Source organism: Cupressus sempervirens, chromosome 2 (genome assembly GCF_028749045.1).
Source record: "Cupressus sempervirens isolate cs-2001-9-10 chromosome 2, ASM2874904v1, whole genome shotgun sequence".
Classification (NCBI taxonomy): domain Eukaryota; kingdom Viridiplantae; phylum Streptophyta; class Pinopsida; order Cupressales; family Cupressaceae; genus Cupressus; species Cupressus sempervirens.
The window spans coordinates 711,502,283-711,524,644 of record NC_143119.1 but is presented as its reverse complement, the minus strand read 5'-3'; the positions used below and the strand labels follow the sequence as shown (position 1 = coordinate 711,524,644).

General features: G+C 33.5%; 3 protein-coding genes across 5 annotated transcripts in view; 1 reads left to right on the top strand and 2 right to left on the bottom strand.

The window, feature by feature from the left end:
* Nucleotides 1-9,784, top strand: part of ATS1 (phospholipid/glycerol acyltransferase family protein) — a 134,654-nt gene extending 124,870 nt beyond the window's left edge. The window contains exon 12 of one of the 2 annotated variants that reach the window (XM_089815125.1): nt 9,181-9,784. In XM_089815125.1, the coding sequence (XP_089671251.1) occupies nt 9,181-9,219 (39 nt within the window). In that variant the 3' untranslated portion in view covers nt 9,220-9,784. Of the gene's footprint in view, nt 1-8,458; nt 8,886-9,180 lie in introns of those variants that run through there. The other variant, XM_089815123.1, reaches the window with a different exon arrangement.
* On the bottom strand, nt 157-2,105 carry LOC149575358 (uncharacterized). The gene is made up of 4 exons (XM_089815126.1): nt 1,994-2,105; nt 1,508-1,908; nt 998-1,403; nt 157-862 (listed from the first exon to the last, which is right to left on the bottom strand). The coding sequence occupies exons 2-4, from the start codon at nt 1,838-1,840 to the stop codon at nt 279-281; spliced, it is 1,323 nt and encodes a 440-aa protein (XP_089671252.1). The 5' UTR covers nt 1,841-1,908; nt 1,994-2,105; the 3' UTR covers nt 157-278.
* On the bottom strand, nt 2,250-4,983 carry LOC149575357 (uncharacterized). 2 transcript variants are annotated; one of them, XM_089815128.1, is made up of 3 exons: nt 3,457-4,983; nt 2,619-3,267; nt 2,250-2,496 (listed from the first exon to the last, which is right to left on the bottom strand). In XM_089815128.1, exons 2-3 carry the CDS (start codon nt 3,233-3,235, stop codon nt 2,256-2,258), a joined length of 858 nt encoding a protein of 285 aa, XP_089671254.1. In that variant the 5' UTR covers nt 3,236-3,267; nt 3,457-4,983; the 3' UTR covers nt 2,250-2,255. The 2 variants fall into 2 exon arrangements, with proteins under 2 accessions (XP_089671254.1, XP_089671253.1); XM_089815127.1 differs by having other exon boundaries at nt 2,619-3,264.
* Nucleotides 9,785-22,362: the final 12,578 nt, after the last annotated feature.

Genomic DNA, 22,362 nt, shown 5'->3' with positions numbered 1-22,362 from the left:
TAGAAGTTAAAACTTAACATACATAAACATGGAACATAAAATCCATCACATATGTAACTATGTTATCTAAAATGTAAATTGTAGGCTAGCTGAAGTAAATAGAAATCAAATGATCACAATGATTTAAATCATAGAATGTAGGTAAGATGATCCATAAGACATCAAATCATAAATGTATGTAAGAATCTAAGATGAAGATCCATGAAAGTTTGAAACATATGTCTATCAATGATTCAGTATCAATATCTGTAAACAAAATATAAAAACAAGGCTCCAGCTCAAGCCTCAGACTCATAGTCATCATCATCATCCTCAACATCATCCAGAAGCTCGGCTGCAGCCTCAGCCTCAGCCTCTGAGTATCCAGTCTGCCTAGTAGCAAGGCGTCTAATGTAGGTCCTAGAGGACTGCCGAGCCATATCTCCCGCATGTAAGATGGGTTCATGAACGTCGCTAGGGCTTGTGCCTGTGCGTGCACGTGTGCATCTACCAATGCCTGAAGAACGTGCTCTAGCTGCCTCAGCCTCTATATCCACCTGGTCAACCCACACATGGTCTTCCTCAGTGAAGACTGGATCCACAACCTCTGTGAGCCACTCTGATTCTGGATCAATCTCCTCCAGAATGATCGGAGAGGAGTTAGTGCCCAAAATCTGTCTGATCCTAAGACGGAGGTTGTAATGAACAAAGACAATATCATTCAACTTCTGCACTGTCAACCTGTTTCTCCTCTTCGAATGGATGTGCTCGAACATGGACCAACTGCGCTCACATCCAGAAGCGCTGCTTGGCTGACTCAGAATACGAATGACAATTTTTTGAAGTTTTGGGGTTGTGGCCCCAAACATTTGCCACCATCTATCTGCAATAAGGGAAAAATTGAAAATAGAAACAATTAGTCTCATTTACAAATTACAAGTTAACTCTAAAATTACATAATCAACTTTAAGATTAGAATCTAGATTCATGAACATTGAATATATTATTTAATTTTTACCTGGCTGTAGTGTTGTCTGAGCATTTATGGCCATCCTGCTAGAGAAAAGTGGCCCCTCTTTATTGTTGAACTGGTCTAGCTCAACAATCGCAGCAGCGCTATCTTCATCGCTACTCAACCTCTGAATCACTGTGTATAAGCCAGTGAGAACCTCCGCATCTGCCTTGAACTCAGGACGGAAACGATATGCTGGATTCAGAAAGTAAGCTGCTGCATGGATGGGTCGATGGAGCTGATTCTGCCATCTCCTATCGATGATGTCCCAAATAGGGCCATACCTCTCCTGCACTCCTGCATATTGGGCTCTGATGGCCTCCTTGGCCCTATCCATGCCCTCATAAATGTAGCCCATAGAAGGCTTCTCCCCATCAGCAGTTCGTAGCAAAGCTACAAGGGGCTCAGTGACCTACATATAAAGTAAAACAAAAAACTTGAGTCAAAACTTAAATATAAAATAATATAACTTAAAGTAAAAGTAAAATACTAAATGTTAAATTGCAATAAATTTACCTGCAGGATTTCTCTAGCGGGTTTCCAAAAACAATCCTCATCAAATATGCAATCTGCCACATCTATCCCTACAGTGGTCGTAGCATAGGAAGAGGAAATCCACTCCCGCCCAACAAACATGCTCCTCAATTCATCCCTTGATGTCAACAAGGACTGCAAAGTGATGAAATTCGAGGCAAACCTCGTGATACCTGGGCGAGCTAACTCTTTGCCTTCTGTGTACTTCCTCATTGTGCTAAGGACAAATGAATGATTATAAATGCATTTGCATATGTTTTTTGCCCTTTCCACACATGACTTGACAAACTCAAGTTTGCCAATTTCCTCCAACATGAGGTCAATGCAATGTGCCGCACAAGGGGACTAAAATATGGTGGGGTGCCTCTCCATCAAAAGTTTACCTACAACAATTTTAAGTCAATTAGAAATTCAAATTTCAAAATTCAAATAAATTTATTTTCAAAACTTGAAAAGTTAAAAGTTTACCTGCAGCAACATAACTTGCTGCATTATCCGTCACCACCTGGATCACATTTTGTTCTCCCACCTCTGCTATGATTTCCTCAATAGCCTCACATAAGTATGTGGCATTTTTTACATGTGCGGAAGCATCAATGGATTTGATGAACATGCTATATCCTACAAGTAACAAAACAACGAATTAGAATATTAAAATTAAATGGATCATCAACAAATTAGCATTCAACAAATCAAAATTTACAATTATGTATGTAGGAAAGTAGAATGATCAATTACCTCCACAGGATACAAGAAAATTGAGGAGTGTTCTATTCCTCCTATCTGTCCAACCATCAGTCATGATGGTGCAACCCTTTGCAATCCACTCCTTTTGGTTCTCCTCGAGCTCAGCCCTCATGTCCTCTACCATCTCATCCAAGAGGTATCCGCTCAACTCAGCCTCAGTTGGGGCTTTAAACCCCGGACCACAAATAGCAACCGCGTCTATCATGTTCTGCCAATAAGGAGCCCTATCACAAATAAAAATTTAGATATCAAAGACTCAAATTATAAAACAAGTAAATATAATTAAAGTTTTACTTTTACTTTTAATTTTAACTTTAAAGAAAACAACGAAAAAAGAATCAATTACCTGGCTGCAATAAATGGAATGTTGCAAAAGTACCAAAATTTGCATATCTCCTTTCTGGCAGCATCATGAATTTCCTTGTTCAAACCCATGCCCTCAAGCGTGGGTTGGGAACTAGGAGTAGTGCGGGGCACAAAGTAACTATCCATTCTGTTTTTCCGCACTCTAGGCTGCAATAGGTTGGTGTGGGACTTTGTCTCAGTATGTGACCGACTAGCACTAGCACGAGCAGAAGAACTAGGATAAAAAGGAGGCCTAGAAGAACCCTCTCCAACACAACCTACAGATGCAGAAGCTGATGCAGATGCAGATGTGGATGCGGCTGCAGATGCGGATGCGGGAACATGGGAGCCAATACCCCTTAACCCTTCAAGTTGCATTTTCCTATTGGCTTTGTCTTTTTCAATTTTTTCTAATGCCATTAAGCAAGTGCGTTTTGCCTCAGGAGTTTGGTGAGTGCAAATTGTAACATCGTGTCCAGGTATAGCAGCAATGTGGTATTTCAATCTATAAATACCCCCAGAAGTTATTTTTTCTTTACAAAAAATACATTTTGTTTGATATTTGGTTCTTCCAGGAAACTCTTCATTATATTTCCAACATTCATCTTTTCTACCCATTGCGAATTTGCAAAAAATGAAAGCAAAGGCTGCTGCAATAAAAATTTATATGTAAAATATCAAAGTTTGAAGCTAATAAAAGCTACAAAACAACAAACCCTAGTTTGCAACTTAGTAAAAATAAAAAACATTCAAGATTTAAACTAAAAATCTTGAAAACTATAAAAATTTAACAAAAAATGCATAATACACTAACATGCAAAAAAAAAAAGAGCACTTACCTCTTGCAAATGAGTTGAGGAGTGTTGAGATTGGCTCCCTAATGCTCCCAATGCAATTGATGGCCTCCCCAAATGGATTGCTGATCTCTTTTGTGCTCTTTCTTCTTGCCGGTTAGAAACCTATGGCTTTTCTTTTCTCTTCTTCTCTCTCACTTTTCCTCTCTTCTACTCATGTTAAACAAATAGAAGGCCCTTTAGGGTTATAACAAAGAGAATAGGTCAAAAACAAAGTAAAAAAAACAAGCAATTTTTTAAAATTTTACAACTCTATACTTTATTGGCCGCGGGCGAATCTCGCGGCCGATTCTTGCCGATTTTTCCAAGCGGCTCATGCGATTTTTTGCCTGAATCGCTTGAATCGGCGAGTCACTTGAAGAAATCGGCAATGGCGATTTTCGACTCCAAAAAAATCGCCATTGCTGAATCTAATCGCCGAATCACCAATTCAGGTGATTTTATGGTGATTCTCGTTACTCTGGTTGAATCACACGAAAATTGGAATAGCCAAGTAGGGAAGATCTTCCACTTCCAAAATGATGAACAATACATAATTCCAATTGGAATTTGCAGTACAGAGAAATAATACAAAATCACATACTAACAACTTCCTACATGCCCTACATAAAAACCCCTTCAGAGAAAACTCTTGAGGGTTTACAAAGAATGTTGACACAACAAATAGCAAAAGATAATTAAAAAAAATTGGGCCCCTTTATTAAATAATTAAAGGTCCAAATAATATTATTTAAATTTTGGGACCATTAATTATTTCAAGTATTTTTTAAATTTGGGGGACATTACAAATCCTCACCGCCCAAAGATTGCCTTGTTGTCAAGCGATCCACAAACTCCAAGATCCCAAACCATGTGTGGACGCTGATAACTATATCTGTTGGAAACTCCATGCTTCTTCAGAATCACATGAGCATAATTGAATTCAATTGAGATGAGTAGACCACCACCAAGCCTCCACTGTGCAACTCTGATATAAACAATGCTAACCACAAGGATACCGTAGAAGCCAATCTTAAGACACATGGGGACTCCAATCCAAAACCTTCATGGGATCACGCATACCAACCTTCTCTAGATTCTCATTAGTCATGTGAATCTTGCAACTTCCATGACGATGGTCTTGCATTAACACGAATCCAAGCGCATCGCACTCCACCATTGCCACTGTATCCATATTTGTCAGCACTACCATCATATTGGTGAAGAGTGACTCTAGCTTCTGTTGCTCCATTCTAATAGAAACATCCTTGTCAAATTTCTGTTGTGCTATATTGTCATGTCCAAAGTCACCAGGATCCTAAAGAAGCCAATCTTAGACTACATCAATGTCCAAATCCACAGTCTTCATGTAATTCACTAGTATCCTCAGGAACCTCATAGCTCATGTAGATCCTATGAGGAAGCCCTTCACATGGAAAAATTGCGATCATGCACGACTTAGGCACAACTGAAGGATAAACTTTATATTCAAGCAACTGTGGTTGCTCCTACAGGGAATCATCAATAGCATCTCCATGAAGTTGCACAATTGTTGGTAGAGAATTTTCATCAAGTTGATCGATGACTATTGGTTTGTGACATTTGTGCAGGCATTTCCACCATTTTCATCATCTTGAAGTTTCAGGTGCTTTACACTTGTAGGCACAATGAGATATTCTTACTAATCCTAATGCTACTCTTCATTTTCCTCTTGTGATTGTATGACTTCATCTGTAGCCATTTATCAATCTCTCGCTTCAGATCATTGTTGAAGAATTTACTTCATTCTTGGACTAGTCATTCCACATTGGCAAAGTTATCAGATTTCTAGAGAGGCTTCTGATCCCTAGTTTGCAAGGTGTATTTGCTTGTTCCATCAAGAAGATGCAAACCAAGTAAATGAGGAATGATAAATTGAGAAACATTTTAGTGTGTACAAGTCTGGGAATGTAGTGCACCAAAAACAAGTAGTACTGCTTATCCATGCACTGCTTCAACCTTTTGTTATTTGTCAACTTCTTACAAAGTCACCCCTTTTTGTTAGTTTTATCATCCCTTCTCAATTTGTTCTCAGTGATTTCACAGACGACAACGGCATGAGATATTCATTTAAAAAATAAAAAATAATTGAAGACATTTTGTGAAACATATTAAGATGTTTTACATTTTTGTAGAGTTTAGAACTAATCACGCATACATTGTTGCAAGAAAATTGTCTACTAATTTATGATGTAAAGAGAAATGTGCAAAATAACTTATTTCAAGCATCAAATATTGTTTTGATATTTTATGCACAATTTATGTTTAAAACTTTATTTCGTAGGTATTAGAAAATGTTAATTCTATGGATTGCTGCAAATGTAGCTGCATTGCCTTTTTGTGGTATATATTTTTCAAATGTAGCTATCAATATATATTTATATGGAGAATGGGTTATGAATAGACATGTCCCTTCTATTCATAATAATATTAATCATTATAAATCATCTCTTTCTCTAATATATAAATAATAATAATAATATATATGTACATCTCTTATATACACACACACACACACACACACACACACACATCTTCACTAGAGTTTATCAGACCAAAGCTACAAAATATTAACACTCCCTCTTAGCTAGGAAGGATAAACACATGACCATATAATACCTTAATGTAATATAAGAAAAATCGAATGTCAACTCATTTGACATTATGGTGTCAACTCATTTGACGTTTGAATATCAACTCATTTGACATTTTGGTTTCTTGAATGTTGACTCATTCAACATTTGTATGTCAACTCACTTGACATTCACTAGGCGCCTTTGAGTAATGGCCTCCCGAATGTTAAGTTGCAAGATATTCACCAAGTATCGTGAGTAATGGCCTCTTGAATTTCAACTCTTTTGACATTCACCAAGTACTCTGTATAATGGCCTGTTGAACATCAATTTGCTACCATTCACCATGTACTCAAAAGTGTTTATAAGGTATGTGCACTCTCATTCTCATAATGTGTACCATAAAACATTCATGATGCAAAGTTAATCTATCATGATCTGTATAGACATTGTAAGATATCCATCATAACAGATTAAGTTATTGTAAGATCATCACTTTTCAATAACTTCTACAAATACAAGTGATAATCATTTAGAAGTTGTCACTACCTCATGATATACATAGGTAGGCCCATATAGTTTTGAAAAATATTCAGGAATCACAATCCCCTTGACTGCCATGATTTATTGATTACTGGAGAATCCATCTTCAACATGGTCTATTCCCTCTTAATCAATATGTTCAAGATCACTGAAGGTTGGCAAAGCCATATCCTTTATTTGCTCCCTCTCTTTCAAGGTTGCCTATAATAAAATGACATTTTCAAAGAAAAAGATCAAGGTACATAATTCTTATAGTACATATAGACATACAAATAAGAGGTTGACCACAAAAGTAATATAATAAAAATACTCATCTCATTATTCTATTACTTTCCATATAACATATAATTATCTCTTTATACTAATATATATGTTTCTATGTTCTAAATAAATAAAAAATAAATTAACATATATCTACAAATATATTAGTAATTTAAGAAAATTAAATAATATATAAAAGTTAAAAATACACATATACTTTACCTTAATGGGTTGGCACCGATCACCTTACATTCTTTTCATTCACCTTACATGTAGATTTTGTTCCAAGATGAAATGTATTTCTTTTGGTCCTTTTATAACTTAGCCCTTTCAATGTTTGTACACTTGGCACCTTTATTAGATCCCACTATACTTCCACCTCCTGCTCCAAAGACATTTTTCTCATAACCACCGGTATGAAATGTTTGAGTCAAGCCACGCCTTCTATCAAACACCCTTTGTACACATCAAATGACCAGAATCCATTAATTTAACTGAAATCGGTCTTTTTTTTTTTCAATTTTCAATCACAGCCAGTAGAACCAATACTATATTCCAATATGTGAGTTGTTTAATTTGATCAAAATATGAAGCCTGACAACACTTTGATACCGTAAACTAGAAACTGGGATCTTTTGTAACCAATGAAAATAAATAATGATGAGAACTAATGTTAGATTATGCCACCAACCCATACCAAACTTGGATTACTTCGGAATTTGTTCACACACGTAATACAAAGCATACCGCTTTAATCGGTTTAATGTGCCCAAGAAATCGATGATTGACATCTTTCAACAATATTAAAACAGCACTTTAAATTGCTACCGATAGCTAGAAAGCCAATAATATCATGGCAAGACTATACTTATAACTACACACCGTTACCAGTAAGGCATTAACTGTCTTGCCTATTCATTGATTTGGATGCACATTAGATCACCATTCGATACCATGAAATGCCAAACATGAGGAATCGATTTCATTTGGAAACAAGAATAGAACTTGCATTCCACCTTACTGGTCTTGGCCATCGACAGCAAGAGGAAATTATGATTTTCCTTTTCATCCTCTAATCATGCGTTAACTGTATATATCTATATTGTGCTCAATTTGTCGCATTAGCAGTTCAATTTTTTTGAAAAACCATCAGATGGAACTGTCATGTATGTATTCCTCTTCTCCTTGATTTGCTTTGTCAAATTGATTCCTAGATGTTCCATTCCATATGTGTTTGGTGAATCTCTGTTGTCTTTTCTCTTCATACATCTTTCTATGTTTCTACATCTGCAGTCCAGCTCTGATACCATGTTAATTCTATGGATTGCTGCAAATGTAGTTGCATAGCTTTTTTATGGTATATATTTTTCAAATGCAGCTATCAATATATTTATATGGAGAATGAGTTATGAATAGACATGTCTCTTCAGAGACATATCTATTCATAATATTAATCATTATAAATTATCTCTCTCTAATATATAAATAATAGTAATATATATATATATACACTACAGTTTATCAGACCAAAGCTACAAAATATTAACTGAAAACCTTAGTGACACTGAAGTTTTTTGCATTTCTTGTTTCAGGTAAAGGAAGTTTTCTCAAAAGCTATATACAATTCAGTTGTCATGCATTACAATGTCCTCAACTCCGCCATTAACGGAGGCAAGGGGGTGGATGCTTCCAGTTCCTTTGTGAGCCTTTGCCAACCTTGGATGCATTCATCTGCTGCTTCAAACTTCGAAAAGCTTTCGGATTCTTTCCATCTTGGCCACTAAAGTGCTACCTCCTGTACCAATTGTACACTGTAAAATGTAAACATTTGATAAAGCAAATCTTGTACAATAATGTGTTAACAAAGTAATGAATTCAAGGGGTTGGATTAGAATGAGATCTCAATTATATATTTCAAGGAAATTGCTGTTCCTTTCCTATTCTTGTAAAGAGCCACAAATGTGCTAATTTACACTTTGTGTCAATTTCCATGTTGTCAAAATCTGTAATTTTTAGAAATATTTTGGCTTGTTCAGTGTTTGGTAATACCTTCCGATTTCATGAATTCAGCTGAGATAAAATCATTACTATCCCTTGTCTTGCATTATGCAAATCACAGATGTTATGCAAGTGGTGGATTCTAGTAAAGTTCAGCCTCCTTGCAGGACACTGAATTTTTTATGGACTGAAAACCTACGATCTCATAGCCTGATATCTTATTTCTACACTTGGTGTCTGATTGATATACTGTATGAAAATACATAATTATATGAATGTCATTCCATTTCAACTTCTATTTTTGTAATGGCGGCAGGTTCTCAAAAATACTAGTACCGAGGAAAGGATTGAATAACTTCACCCCTTTAGGTGGATCTCGCTGAGTTACTTTTCAAGCATTTGTACCATCTTTTTAGTTAACCGTGAGAATGATGCACTGCCAGATGAAGTCTACCAATGGGCTTTGTAGAGCAGGCCTTACACGGCTTGTTTTCCTTTCCACTAGTTTGAAAGACAACTTGCTCTACTTCAATGCTTAATGAGTTTAACAATCTGTCTATGGAGTAAAGAAAATGAACTCTCAGAGTCACAGGTTTAAACTAAATTTAGGTGGTGCTTCTGGAGTTGACTGCATTATATGATGTCTGAAATGGAAATTTTATTTTTGGTGCATCCTTAAAGCTCACATAGGAGAGCTAGTGCTCTTTTAATGAGCTTCAGGTTGGCTCAACTTCTTCATTTTGGTGACAGTAATTTTCTAATATAAGGGGATTCAATGTTTCCTGAATTTGTTGTAAAAAACTCTACTAGCTGGAAAACTGAAAATATACAATGTTTAGTCACAACATACAATGTGCATGTGGGAATGGTTTATGGTTCAATGGAATTGATAGATGATAAAAAGATTAACTTGAGAGCAATGGCTTGTTTTCTAGTTTTAGCTTTCCAAGGTCTGGTTCAAAATCTCTGTTTAACTTTAGATTCCTTGTATTTGGTAGCTGGTCTGTCTCTCGACTTGCAGGGTTTTCTGGTCTACTGAAATGTTAATTTTTAATTTGATTGTTTATACAAATATAAACGAGGCATGTGATGCAATCCCACACTTAATATGCCAAAATAAATAAATAATTTTTTTTTATTGCCAGTTAATTTTAAATCGCATATACGACACTATTTTGGGACAACTATTGCAACATATACTCGAGAACAGCATATTCAAATGTATTAATATATTTAAAAATCCTTCCATAGAGAAGTATAATATTTGTGGGTATCAGTTGAGAACCAACTCGTTTATTGGATAACACAAACCTAAAATCAATCCAATCTTCACTCCAAGATCCTAGAAACCTCATTGAGTTTCCAAAACCGTGGGCCAAGTCTTGATCCAATTTGTCCAAGATGGCCCATCCAACCCTCTTTCAGAGCAATAATCCCTTTGAAATAAATTGCAGCTCATACGAAGAATTTTTGCTCTTATGTATTGTCTCTTCCTTTGACACAAGTGTTTGGAGAAAACTAATTTGTCTATTTTATTTTTATAGGCCAGTCTGGGGATTTCACGAACGAATAAGTTAATTAAGTTTAATTGTATCAAATTCTTATTTTACAGATAACTTTTGTTATAATTTAATTTTGTTAGTAAAAGTGATCATTGAAGTTTAAAGTTGTTATTAGTATTGTGAACATAAATTAAAGAGAGTTATTGTCATTGTGAATAAGGTTAAACACTACACTTTTTCTTTGTTCTTTCATTATATATCTAATTTGTTGTGGGTCGAGAACTCTTCATGGGTTACGTATTAGGTAGTATTTTAAAAGTTCATTATAATCGGCCATATTCACTTTATTTACTTTTAGTTTCTTAGACATTTATTGTTTGTGCCATGTTTATTGATACAATATCATATATCATCTTTTTAAGAAAAACATTTTATTGTGTACTTTATATTTAACTTATATAATCAATCATTTTATTGTGCAAGTTATTCCTGCTATCCCCTCTTGGGGGATGTTGAAGAATCACCTATCTACTCTTGTATTAAAGAATATGTAGTCTCCCAATTTCAAGAGTTATTATAGGTCTTGAAGAATTTGATGGGTGTATGATTTTGCTATTGAATCTAGGTTGTTTGAGAATGTTTTGCCTTCTATCGTGTCAAATTTTGTTATGGTTTGTTTGATTTACAAGAGTTTCAAGGAAGATTTTAGTTGTTAGATCCAGGGATTATAGTTGAGCTTCGGGACACTTTGAACCATTCTTGACATTGCCATTGTGTCTAGAAGGCCCAATAATTTATGATTAACCATCAAACATTGAAATTAGAGTCATTAGATTTTTTTCCTTGTACTATATGGATTGTACGTGCCAAAATTAAAGTTTCCTTCACTTTTGAATAAAATAGCAAGAGCTCTTGGAGAGCTTGAGTACTGCCTAACACAAAGTTTGAAATTAATTTAATTTAATGCCTAAATTTGCAATCTACTTGTGTACTATATATTATGGTTTCTTGTATTAACCAAAATTTAAAGTCAATACAATGTAGATAGATACATTAAATTAAAATTTATTGTAATTTATTAAATGGTAAAAATAGAAATTAGAATAATAAATATAAATTTACTAAAGATAAAGTTTATTAAATAATAATGTAAGTTAAACTTATATAAAAAATAAATTTCTTTTAATCAAATTACGAAGAAAATTTATACTATGTGTACTATTTTTAAATAAAATATTTATGTTTATTTTTAAATAGTAATCCCTAGTGTATAGAGTAGAGAAAAAATTGTAATAATTAAGATTTTTTCTTTTTGACAAAAGTTGTTTCAAACATTTGAAAATTTGAAATTAAAATCATATTATCCAACCCAATTCTTAAATCGAAATAAATATTTTATTTTATTAATTTTTATTAAATCAATATTAAATATTCATGATGTGTTTCCTACGATACATACGAGTTAAAAAAAGGAAATTCTATCTTAAAATTCCAAAGCTCCAACTTACTAGGGTGATATTGAATGACTAGAAGGTCGTTTCTTTCTTCCTCGCTCTAAGAGTGCTACAAAAGATGTATTAATTAGATTTTCCTCATATCTATACAATTGATTATAGTATCAAATCTAATTTTGTGGCCTTAGGAACCCAAATATCATTTCAAGTTATAGGTTGTCCATAATACTCATAATATGAATGAAGATTTTAATACATATTTGATGTGAAAAATACTTAAGAATTTATATGTAAATGTTAATCACACACACACAGACACATGCGCACACACGCACACACACGCACACGCGCATGCACACACACACACACATGCACACACGCGCACACAGACACAAACACAGAAAGACAGACAAACACACACACACCCACCCCTTGAAAAAGCCATTCAATTGACTTGACTTAAATTTGAAAACTTAAAACAACCATGATATTCAAAATGCATGAAAGCATTATAGTATTCTTTTTGATGTAGGGGACTCTTTGTACATACCACAAAATAATTGCCACAAATTCCACTCATGGAGATACTTTAATGAGCTCTCAAACAACACCCCATTACCACACTTATATAAATCAACAACTTCTCTTAGACATACATTGCAATGCAAAAATGCTTCAAACAATTGTAAAAAATCTGCAGACTTCATTGGAAATTGCTCATACCAAAACAATTGAATTGATATGTCAACAAAGAAAGCTGAAATAACATTGATATGACATCCATAGGGGTTGATAAAATCGTCACAAATTGATGTAAAACTTATCCATCACAACCTCACATAAGCTTTAAATTTGAAAGATAACTGGCAAACAGTTTGCATCTCTAAGTCCGCAGGCTTCACAAAACACCTTCAATTTTGAACTTGACATCAAAACCACCTTCAAAAGAAACTATAACACAATAGGCACCTACAAATTTGATTACAAACTTCATTCCTTATTTTGCCAAATCCAAATCAACAAACTCTTGCTTCAATTGAGCTGTCTAACTTTTTCTATCTCTTCATTATTCTCTGTCTTCAATGATCTTAATTCAATGGTGAATTTAGTTGTAGTAAATAGGTATGTGGAAATTGGAAGTATATTGAGCAAAATGGGCATTAGTAAAACTTGTAATGAGAGTTGTATGCATCAAAAGTCCCTAGTAACTTACACAAAATGAGTTCTATAAATATATCTATAATGCCAACTCTCTTAGGATTCCAACCAATTCAAAGTGAAGAGTTTCTTGGAGAAAAAAACAAACTGCAAAATTACAAAATTCCAGAAAGTTATGAAATTGGATACCCCAACTCGGTGGAGTCATAAGTTTCTATTTGGTGCCCAAAATTTGAAACTGCTGACATTGTTAGAAAGGTATTAAAGAGAGCTAATTTCAGTATTATAAAACTATGCCTTCTACTATTGATTTAAGTGATTGACAACACTTCCAACCCCAAAGTTCTTTGAAAATGTTAATTAGTAAAACATAGAAAATACCAAATAATGAGACTCTAAAAAGTATTTGGTAGATAGCTCTTTGCATTTTCTATCGGGTTCTACACTATTTTGCAATGGAAGAAATTTAACTTCTGATAGATATTTTATTTTACGTATTATTCATTGATTTTCTTATTGATACTCCTTGATACATTTTAATTAAATGTTTCTTTATCAGTGATGTTTCCAAAAGATAAAGATTTTGTATAGATTTTGAGCATGAATTGGAAATGGAATTCCAACACCAGGTTGGATTATGACTTAGTGTTGGAATTTGAGTTCCACTACCTAGTTCGATTTTGACCATGTCTTGCAATTTTTTCATCCTTGCATTTTGAAGGGTATATAAATCCACATGAGGATTAATTTTTTTAGATGATCAATGTGCAACTCTACTTAGTTTGTACCTTGAACAAGTGCCTGCTACATTTGAGAAGAAAGTGCCTATGAAGAAAGTCCACACCCAACAATATGAACCCATAACAAAATAAGGTGACAATTGCTAGATTGTGGTCTTAGTTCAAAAGAAAAGGTGATGGAAAATGTTATTGTCCTTGCAAAAAATGTAAGGGCTTAAAGGAAAAAAGAATTCTAATCACAACAACTCAGAGACATTGTAGGCAACATGATCACATTGAAGTGGTAAGGGTTTTGTCCTTTGGTAAATGTGGATTTTGAATAGGTGGAACATGGAGGTGTGAATTTCAAAGCAGAAGGTAATGCTCCCATGGAAGAAGATGACCTTGAGGCAAAGAACACAATTGAAGATGTTGGTATTGGTGCAGTTGATAATGTGCTAGAGAAAATGAGTGAAGAAGATGTTATTGGTGCAATTAATGAAGATGATGAAGACGATGATCGTAGCACATTTAATGATGATGATGATGAGAATCTTGATATACCTGTAATTGAAAATGCATACAAGCCCCTGTAGCAAAGCTCCCAAACAACAGTTCTCTCGAATGTATTGTTGTTGGTAAACTTCAAGGTTATGAATGGTATATCCAATGTAACAATTTGATGTATGCTAAGTTATATTGTCATTTTTGTCATCTTCTATGATAGCATACCATTAATGTTCTTCATATTAGCATTTTTTTCCCTAGGTTGATAGGTGAGTGTTTGTTTCCACCATTAAACATTCTACCTCGCTCTTACTAAGAATTATCGACCATTATGAAAGATATTAGAATGTAGTATCAAACAATATATGTATGTCCCAATGATCATATTATATATCATAAACAACATAAATTTGCAATACAATGCCTTGATTGTCACATTAGTAGATATCGATCAGATCAAATAACCCAAAAGGTGCCTCACAAGGGTCCTTGATACATTCCCATTATTCCATATTTGCAATCATTATTTAGGTGCACTAGCTTGGCACAATTTATGGATTACCATGCATGCAATAGAAGTCAATATGACATTATGTGAATGCCTGTGGATGGTTCTACATTTAAAGACATAGAAGATATGTGCCCAATATTTAAAGAAGAACCTCGTAATCTAAAGCTTTCATTGGCACCATATGGTGTCAAACCATTTGGAGAGATGAGATCTATTTACTCGATCTAGCTTGTTTTTGTTATTAACAATAACATTCCTCATTGGATGTGCGTAAAGAGGGAGCACATAATGTTGGCAATGATTGTACCAAATATTTTTTCATTTAATAGTCATCAAAATTAATTTATAAACACCATATCAAAATGACCATAATAATTATGTTTTGTTTATATTCATTCAACTAGGTAAGTACCAAGTGAAAGATATGAATGTATATATTGAACCCTTGATTGATGAGTTGTTGGAGTTATGGAATGGGGTCATTATGTATGACATCTCTAGACCAATTGGTGAAAGACAATTTTAATTCTGTACAATGCTTGTATGGACAATACATGATGCCCTTGGCCTAACACATTTTTTTGGCTTGCAAAACTACTAACACATATTTTTGGTATGTGATAGTGCTAACACATTTTCATTGTATGTTTAAGTTGCATGTGATAATAATAAATATGAATCTTCTAGTACGCATGTCATCCAATTATACATAATCTTGTAGGTCTTTAGACAAAGGGAAGATTTGCATGTCCAATTTGTGGTCCAAAGATGAAATGTCATATTCAAAAAGTTTAAGAAAGTAGGTGTTTGATGAGTATAGAAACTTTCTCCACAAAAATCATAAGTATTAAATTACTGAAAAATATCTTTTCAATGGGAAAGAAGAGACAACATCAAAGCCACGAAGAATGACACCTCACATATGGAAGTTGGAATACAATAGAATAAATTGTCAATGTGATGTCATTCCATCTAATGTAGTTTTTTGAATAAATATAAAATTTTGATGTTGTCTTTTGTTCAGTAATGATGTTCATGAAGGTCGTCAAGGCATTAATGAACAACTTCCAAAAAGACTTAAAATCCATCATAGACACTTTAGTAGGTTTCTGTACTACGAGCACCTCCCAACTATGCATGTGTTTGATGCTATGCATATTGTAAAGAATGTAACATAGACACTATGCAAAATATTGGATGGAAGGCGTGACAAAGAAAAAATGGTCAAAATTTGTAATGATGTTGATGAATCACATCATGTATTGAAGTTATTCCTTGAATCAAATAGCAATGAAAACTAGATTAATACGAGTGTCATTCCTTGGTTATTAACTCAACAACAAACTGATGCCATATTCAAAGCCATAAAGAAACTAATTTTGCACAAGATTGGCTACAAACATAAGCAATCTCATATCAAAGAAAGGTGATTTTGTGTCAGTGTTGAAAACACATGATTGACATACCTTCATCAAGGTAAGGCATGTTCTCTATTTTTAATAAATTTGTAAAACATCATCCACTTTTCATTATTTTCTTTTATAATATATTGAAAAGATCATTTTATTATTATTGTAGTACATTCTACATCTATCTCTACCACACAACTTTGACAACACGAGAGTCGAACAAGTTATATATGATCTTGAAAAATATATAAGGTTAGAAGTGTTATTTGCTAGATTTGTTGTATAGATATTATTTTTGTGTGGCTCTTCTTTTTTTGTAATTTGTTATATAATTTTTGGTAGATTCTTGCTAATATATTTTTTCATGATGAATGTCTTCTAGGTGGTTTTCATTTAAATAAATTGATAAAAAAGACAAAGCATTGGAAGAGAAAAATTATCAGCTTTTGTGTGAGATGCAAATGTGTCTACTTTCAACTTTTTTTAATGCACAAGAGCACTAGCTCATACATCTAGTTGGGGAGATTGAATTGTGTGAACTTGTACCAACTAGGTCAATGTGGATATTTGAGAAGCACTTGAAATTTTTTGAAGGGCTTAGTTTGACAAAGAGCACGTCTTGAGGGTTCCATGGTGGAGGGATATATGATATACTAGACCATGGTGTACATTAGTGAATATCTTTCCAAATTTGCATGAAAGATCCATGTAGATTGTATTTGAGATCTCAACTCCATTAATAGATTTAAAGGGGAGTACTTGACGGGGAAAGGTAGATTGAGGAAAGTGAGAGGTAATTATAAGATGTTATTGTAGTTAATTAATTCTTATCCATCATCAATATAAGTTGTTTCTAACTGGTCTATTTATTTTATATAATTTCTTGTGAGTAGGATGCACATCATTTGCATATTGCAAACATCTTGATTGGATGATGGTATGGATTGAATGATGACAACAAAATGGTCACTCATTAACATGGGAAAGTGTTGCTTCATTGGTTAAAGAAGCTCATCGTAATAGATATTCCAATGTTACACCAATGGTAATTGATCTGACAAATGGTTTAAGAGGTGGAGAGGTATGTATAAGTTAATCTATCATGACCTATTTGTTTAATATCAACTCATGGATGGATGCATAATTTTGACATGATTGAAAAATAATAGGTTAAATACCACAAAGCTATGTACTACAATGGCTGTAAATTTTGTTAAAAAAGGGTGGAAGACACTAAGAGAACTTGTAATTATGTGATAACTACAATCTTTGAGGTCACTAATATTTCCTTTCGAAACAACATGCATCCTCAATAATATGAAAATAAATACTATGGTGTTTTGGATGATGTAATTGAGTGCGACTTTAATTCCTTCATACTATTTCTATTCATTGTCAAAAGGTATAGGATATGACTAAATCTAAATGATCCTAATAGAACTATTATTGAGCATGACAATGAATTTATAATGATTAATACAAGGTCATTTGAGCAAGTTAGAAATGAGCCCTATGTTCTTCCAAGTCAATGTGAGAAGGTGTTTTAATTTGGCATTCCACATACACTGGGTTGGTCATTTGTTGTTAGACACAATCCAAGAGGAAGATTGGTAAAGTATAATATTATTGAAAAAGAAGATACCAAAGAAGTGGAAGATGAAGTACATGACGATGATGGCAAAGATGAAAATAGAGATGATGATTATGATGGCGAAGATGTTCATGATGATGGTGATGGCATTGATGATGGTGGTGATGGTGATGATGGTGATGGTAATGATGGTGATGATGATGGTGGTGGTGGCAATGATGATGATGGTGGTGATGGTGATGATGATGCCAAACATAACAATGATGACAATGGTTATAATGACAATGATGATGACGATGATGGTCATTGTGATGATCATGATGATGGTGATGGTCATTATGACGATTTGGATGTGATGGTGATAATGATGATGAAATGGATGAAGAAGATGATCAATGAAATGATCAATGGAAATGTATTAGGTGCTAATTACGTGCAAATATTTATTACAATGCTTAATTCTTGGTGTAGATTACTTATAATATATTTTTTGTAGAGGCAGCAAATTAAAAAGTATATAATGATTATGATGTATGCATATTGTTCATGTTATGTTCAATGTAATTTATAGCATAAGAATCATGTAGTTTGTAACTAACTTAAGGAAAATGATTTACATATGTAGGAAACTATACCCCTTTGATGAGGATCATACATAGTGACATGGATAGAGAGGTATAAGTTTATTGCATACTTGCTTTCTCTTTACCTTCAAGATTAACTTTAGGCCAACTTCCTCAATATTAGCCTCATTTTATAGCAAGATATTTCACTTCTTCAACTATATCTTTGATTTGATGGGCTAAAAGTACCACCAAATAGGTATCTGTCAGATTTGTCTTCCTCAAGTGAGGGAAATGCGGGAATGGAAGAGGATAGTGAGACATGTAGTAGGTCTACAAAAGAGAGACAAACTAGAGGTCAAGAGATTAGAAGTAAATTCAATAAACACATGCAATTTTTCCTTGCTCAAGGGGGGTAATGTTCTTATGATGATGAGACAAGGGTCACATCAAGGTTCCCATGAGGTACACTCATCTTCAAAAAGAATGGGTACTCAAGGAATTACCTCCAATTAACACTAATTTTTGTGTTAAAAAGAGAATATCTCACATAGCTCCACCATCATTACATGGTTTGGGCATATTTTAAATGGATGACATAAATGTTAGTCATAAACAAGTTGTTGAATTGATGGAGAATGTAGGACCTTGTTACAATTACAATAATTGGATGCAGATAGTTCAATATAAAAAAAGTATGCATAGGTATACACTATTAATGAATTATCCACAATGGAAAGAAAATGATCAAAGTAAAAGATTTATTCTATACATTGATGGAAGCCAAAAACAACAAGGAACATTGCAAGTTTTATAAATAGTACGCGTCCTAGGTCAACTAATAAGCAACCCAATTGCATTTTTGAGGCACATGAGGGAAACCATATTTTTGTATGTGTGATAAAATCAATAGGGACAGGGGAAGAGCTGTTAATAGATCACAATTTGGATCACATAGATATAAAGAAAGTTACCATCATGGGACTTGCAAGTACTATATATGTAGTATTTAAACTAATTATTTCCAACTAATAACTCCAATATACAATATACAATTTTACTGATAAGTTTTTTTGCTAAGTCGACTATTCCTTTCATTATGTTGATGTTTTTATATATTCTTTGTCACAAGGTGACATGGTCAATCCATCAGATGATAGAGGTAGGGATGTTTCTCCCACCCCTTCTTCAGCATAGGTAAACCTTTTGTATATAAAAAAATGTAATTGCAATTTTTTAAAATGTCATATTATTATGTTATTTTCCTTGAGGTTTTCAAGTTGTTTTGATTGTTTTATTGATGTTTTTGTCACAATTTGATGCTTAAGGAAAGGGAAAAGAACCAATTACACAAGACCAATTAATTGTTGATATGGCAAACACAATATTATGAGATGATGACATCACATATACCAATGACCCTATAAGCATTTGTAAAAAGAGCCTCAAAAGCATCAATCTATAAATTCTTGCACTTGTGATGGATCTAAATCCAACTGAAGAGAAAGAGGCGATGAGAAATAAATTGTGTCAGAGAGCACATTGTTTGGAAGTCAGCAACAATAAATCTTTAGCTAGGACAATAGTTCAATAAAACTTTATGTTTTATACTAATTTATGGATCATGAACCAAAATATGTATTTGTTGTTACAACATTTTTTGAGACCTCACTGAGTTGTTCCACCTAACGAGGGTACTTATGCAAATTCTATAGGTATATGGTTTCAATTTTCAACTATCAGAAGTGATATCATCAAAATCACCAATATTTCTCTATTGCAGTCCATTAATAGTCAAAACTGCACCACTATTTTTTTCATGATTATTATTGATAGTTTTATATTACTGTTGTCATGTTTGTGCAATCTATATTTTAAAATGATAATACATTGTATATATGATAATTTTTTAGGTCCTAATGACATTTATATGCCTTCTTCAATGAGGCCAACCAACACTCCAAGATTGTTGACTACAAGGTTGACAACAAGGAGCATGCAAACATCCATGCCTACTGCAACTAGAGTTGGTAAATCCTTGTTTTTCTACATTTTTTTGTGTTACAAATGATTTGATTTGTAGTTTCTTGTTTATTTGATTATAGTATGACATTGATTAACTTTGTGCAGTGACAGGTACACCTTCTCATGATGATAGAAAAAATACTAGTATTGGTGATAATTTACCATCCTTTCCTAGAGCAACCCTTATTGCTTCTACTAGATAGTTGGAGGCATCATTTTTGATGGTCGAGAAAGCTATGATTCCCTTAAAATTGCCTAAGCTTCTAGGTACTTTAAAATTGTATTTAGAGTGTAAATTTAGTTTACTTATTCATAATCCATTTTTAACTAATGATCCCATGATGATTTTGCAGGAAATGATATTTTTTATGAAACTTTTTATGATTTAACATTGAAGATATTTTAGCCCACATTACATAAAAGGTACATAGCTTCATATAATTGGTAGAATATTTTTTTGTTTATCATTGTAATATATTCAAGATACATAGCTTAAACTAAATTTTTTATCTAACAATTTTATTTTTTGTTGAAAGGTGGAATTCCCAAGGCCCTGAATTAAAAGATTAGCTCAAAAAATCTCTAGAGGATATCTTTGGTCAAAATATTTTTAACAAAGCCAAAATTATTAAAAAAGATTGCAAACATCTAAAGACTATGAGAGACCAATATAGAAGGGCTTTAAAGGTCAACCTAATGTACGAGCATCCTGCTATGGTTCCACAACTAGAGTGGAATGAAATCATTGAAGATGTAAAAGTGATAAGACTAAAAGATAAAGGAATTAAACCACCACTTGATAAAAATAGTTATGTAGTAGCATTAATGTAATTATGCACAAATTAGTGATCTTTATATTTATATAATTTAACATATTTCTAAGATTACATATATAGGCTATAGGACACATCAAAGGCTGCACAAGCTAGAAAAGATAAGGTTGGTCAACACCATCTTGGCTTTGATGGATATATGAAAATTCATTCATGACTTGTAAGTTGCAGTAAATGAAATTTCATATAAATTTTTTAATATAAAATTACAATTAAGCAATACATTCAATATTGATGATATTATGCAAAAAATGTAGGGCATCGAATTTAATATAGCGCCACAAAAGAGTTAAACAAATTGGCTTCAAGAAAGGCTATAAAGTAGTAGTTGCATGCCACCACATAGATTCTAGTGGCCAAAGAGATGTAGAAGATTTTGGTGCATTGGTTCACACATAGGTAAATAGGCCTAATGAATAATAACTAAATTTGAGAACTTCATGAGAAATAATCTATTTGATGTTAATTTTCAACAATGATAACAATGCACATGACATTTAAGTGCAACCTTCTACTTTCGACACAAATCCTACTCATGATGACAAAGGCACACATCCTACACATGACAAAGGCCATGATGTGCATCATGGTGATAAAGGTACATATTCAATTTTTATTGAAAATTAATTATGTAATTATTAATAAAATTAAACAACCTAAATTTCAATTGGTGTAACCTTTATGTGATAATTTTTGAGTATGCAGAATGTCATGGTGTTGGAGTCAAGCATGATGTTAGTGTTGAGCATGTTGAGGTTGAGGCTGAATAAAATGTGACAATAGATGATATGGCACTATGAGGTGTTGTGATGTGGAGCCTAATCAGACTCAAAGGTCTATTTAGCATGATTTTCTCCCCATATTATTTCTATGAGGGTTAGGGGACAGCGCGCCCAAGACAAGGTCAAGGAGCAGTACCCCAGGTGTGCTCCTTGTCACAGTACAAGCTAGGGTGAAGGGGTAGGGGTTTTTGGGGTAGCGCTCCCAAAGCCAAAAATGCCCTTATATTGTAAAAGGTGTTAGCTACTATTTTTCTATTGGACGACTTATTGTAGCCCTAATTTTGTAGGTAGTAAAAAGCTTGTATAAAAAGGGTTAGGGTTAGGGATTTCATAATGTAATAGTGATATTGTAGCTTTTTGTGGTGGTATTGAGCTGTAAGGGATTGCATATTGTAATCACTGGATAATAATAATATTGGACTTGCTATTGGTGGACATAACCCA

Coding starts and splice junctions, on each gene's coding strand:
- LOC149575357 (XM_089815128.1), bottom strand. CDS start 3,235: ATGGGTAGAAAAGATGAATGTTGGAAATATAATGAAGAGTTTCCTGGA. Junction 2,497..2,618: donor ATTCCATTTATTGCAGCCAG/GTAATTGATTCT, acceptor TATTTGTGATAG/GGCTCCTTATTGGCAGAACA.
- LOC149575358 (XM_089815126.1), bottom strand. CDS start 1,840: ATGTTGGAGGAAATTGGCAAACTTGAGTTTGTCAAGTCATGTGTGGAA. Junction 1,404..1,507: donor CCGCTAGAGAAATCCTGCAG/GTAAATTTATTG, acceptor CTTTATATGTAG/GTCACTGAGCCCCTTGTAGC. Junction 863..997: donor TCAGACAACACTACAGCCAG/GTAAAAATTAAA, acceptor CCCTTATTGCAG/ATAGATGGTGGCAAATGTTT.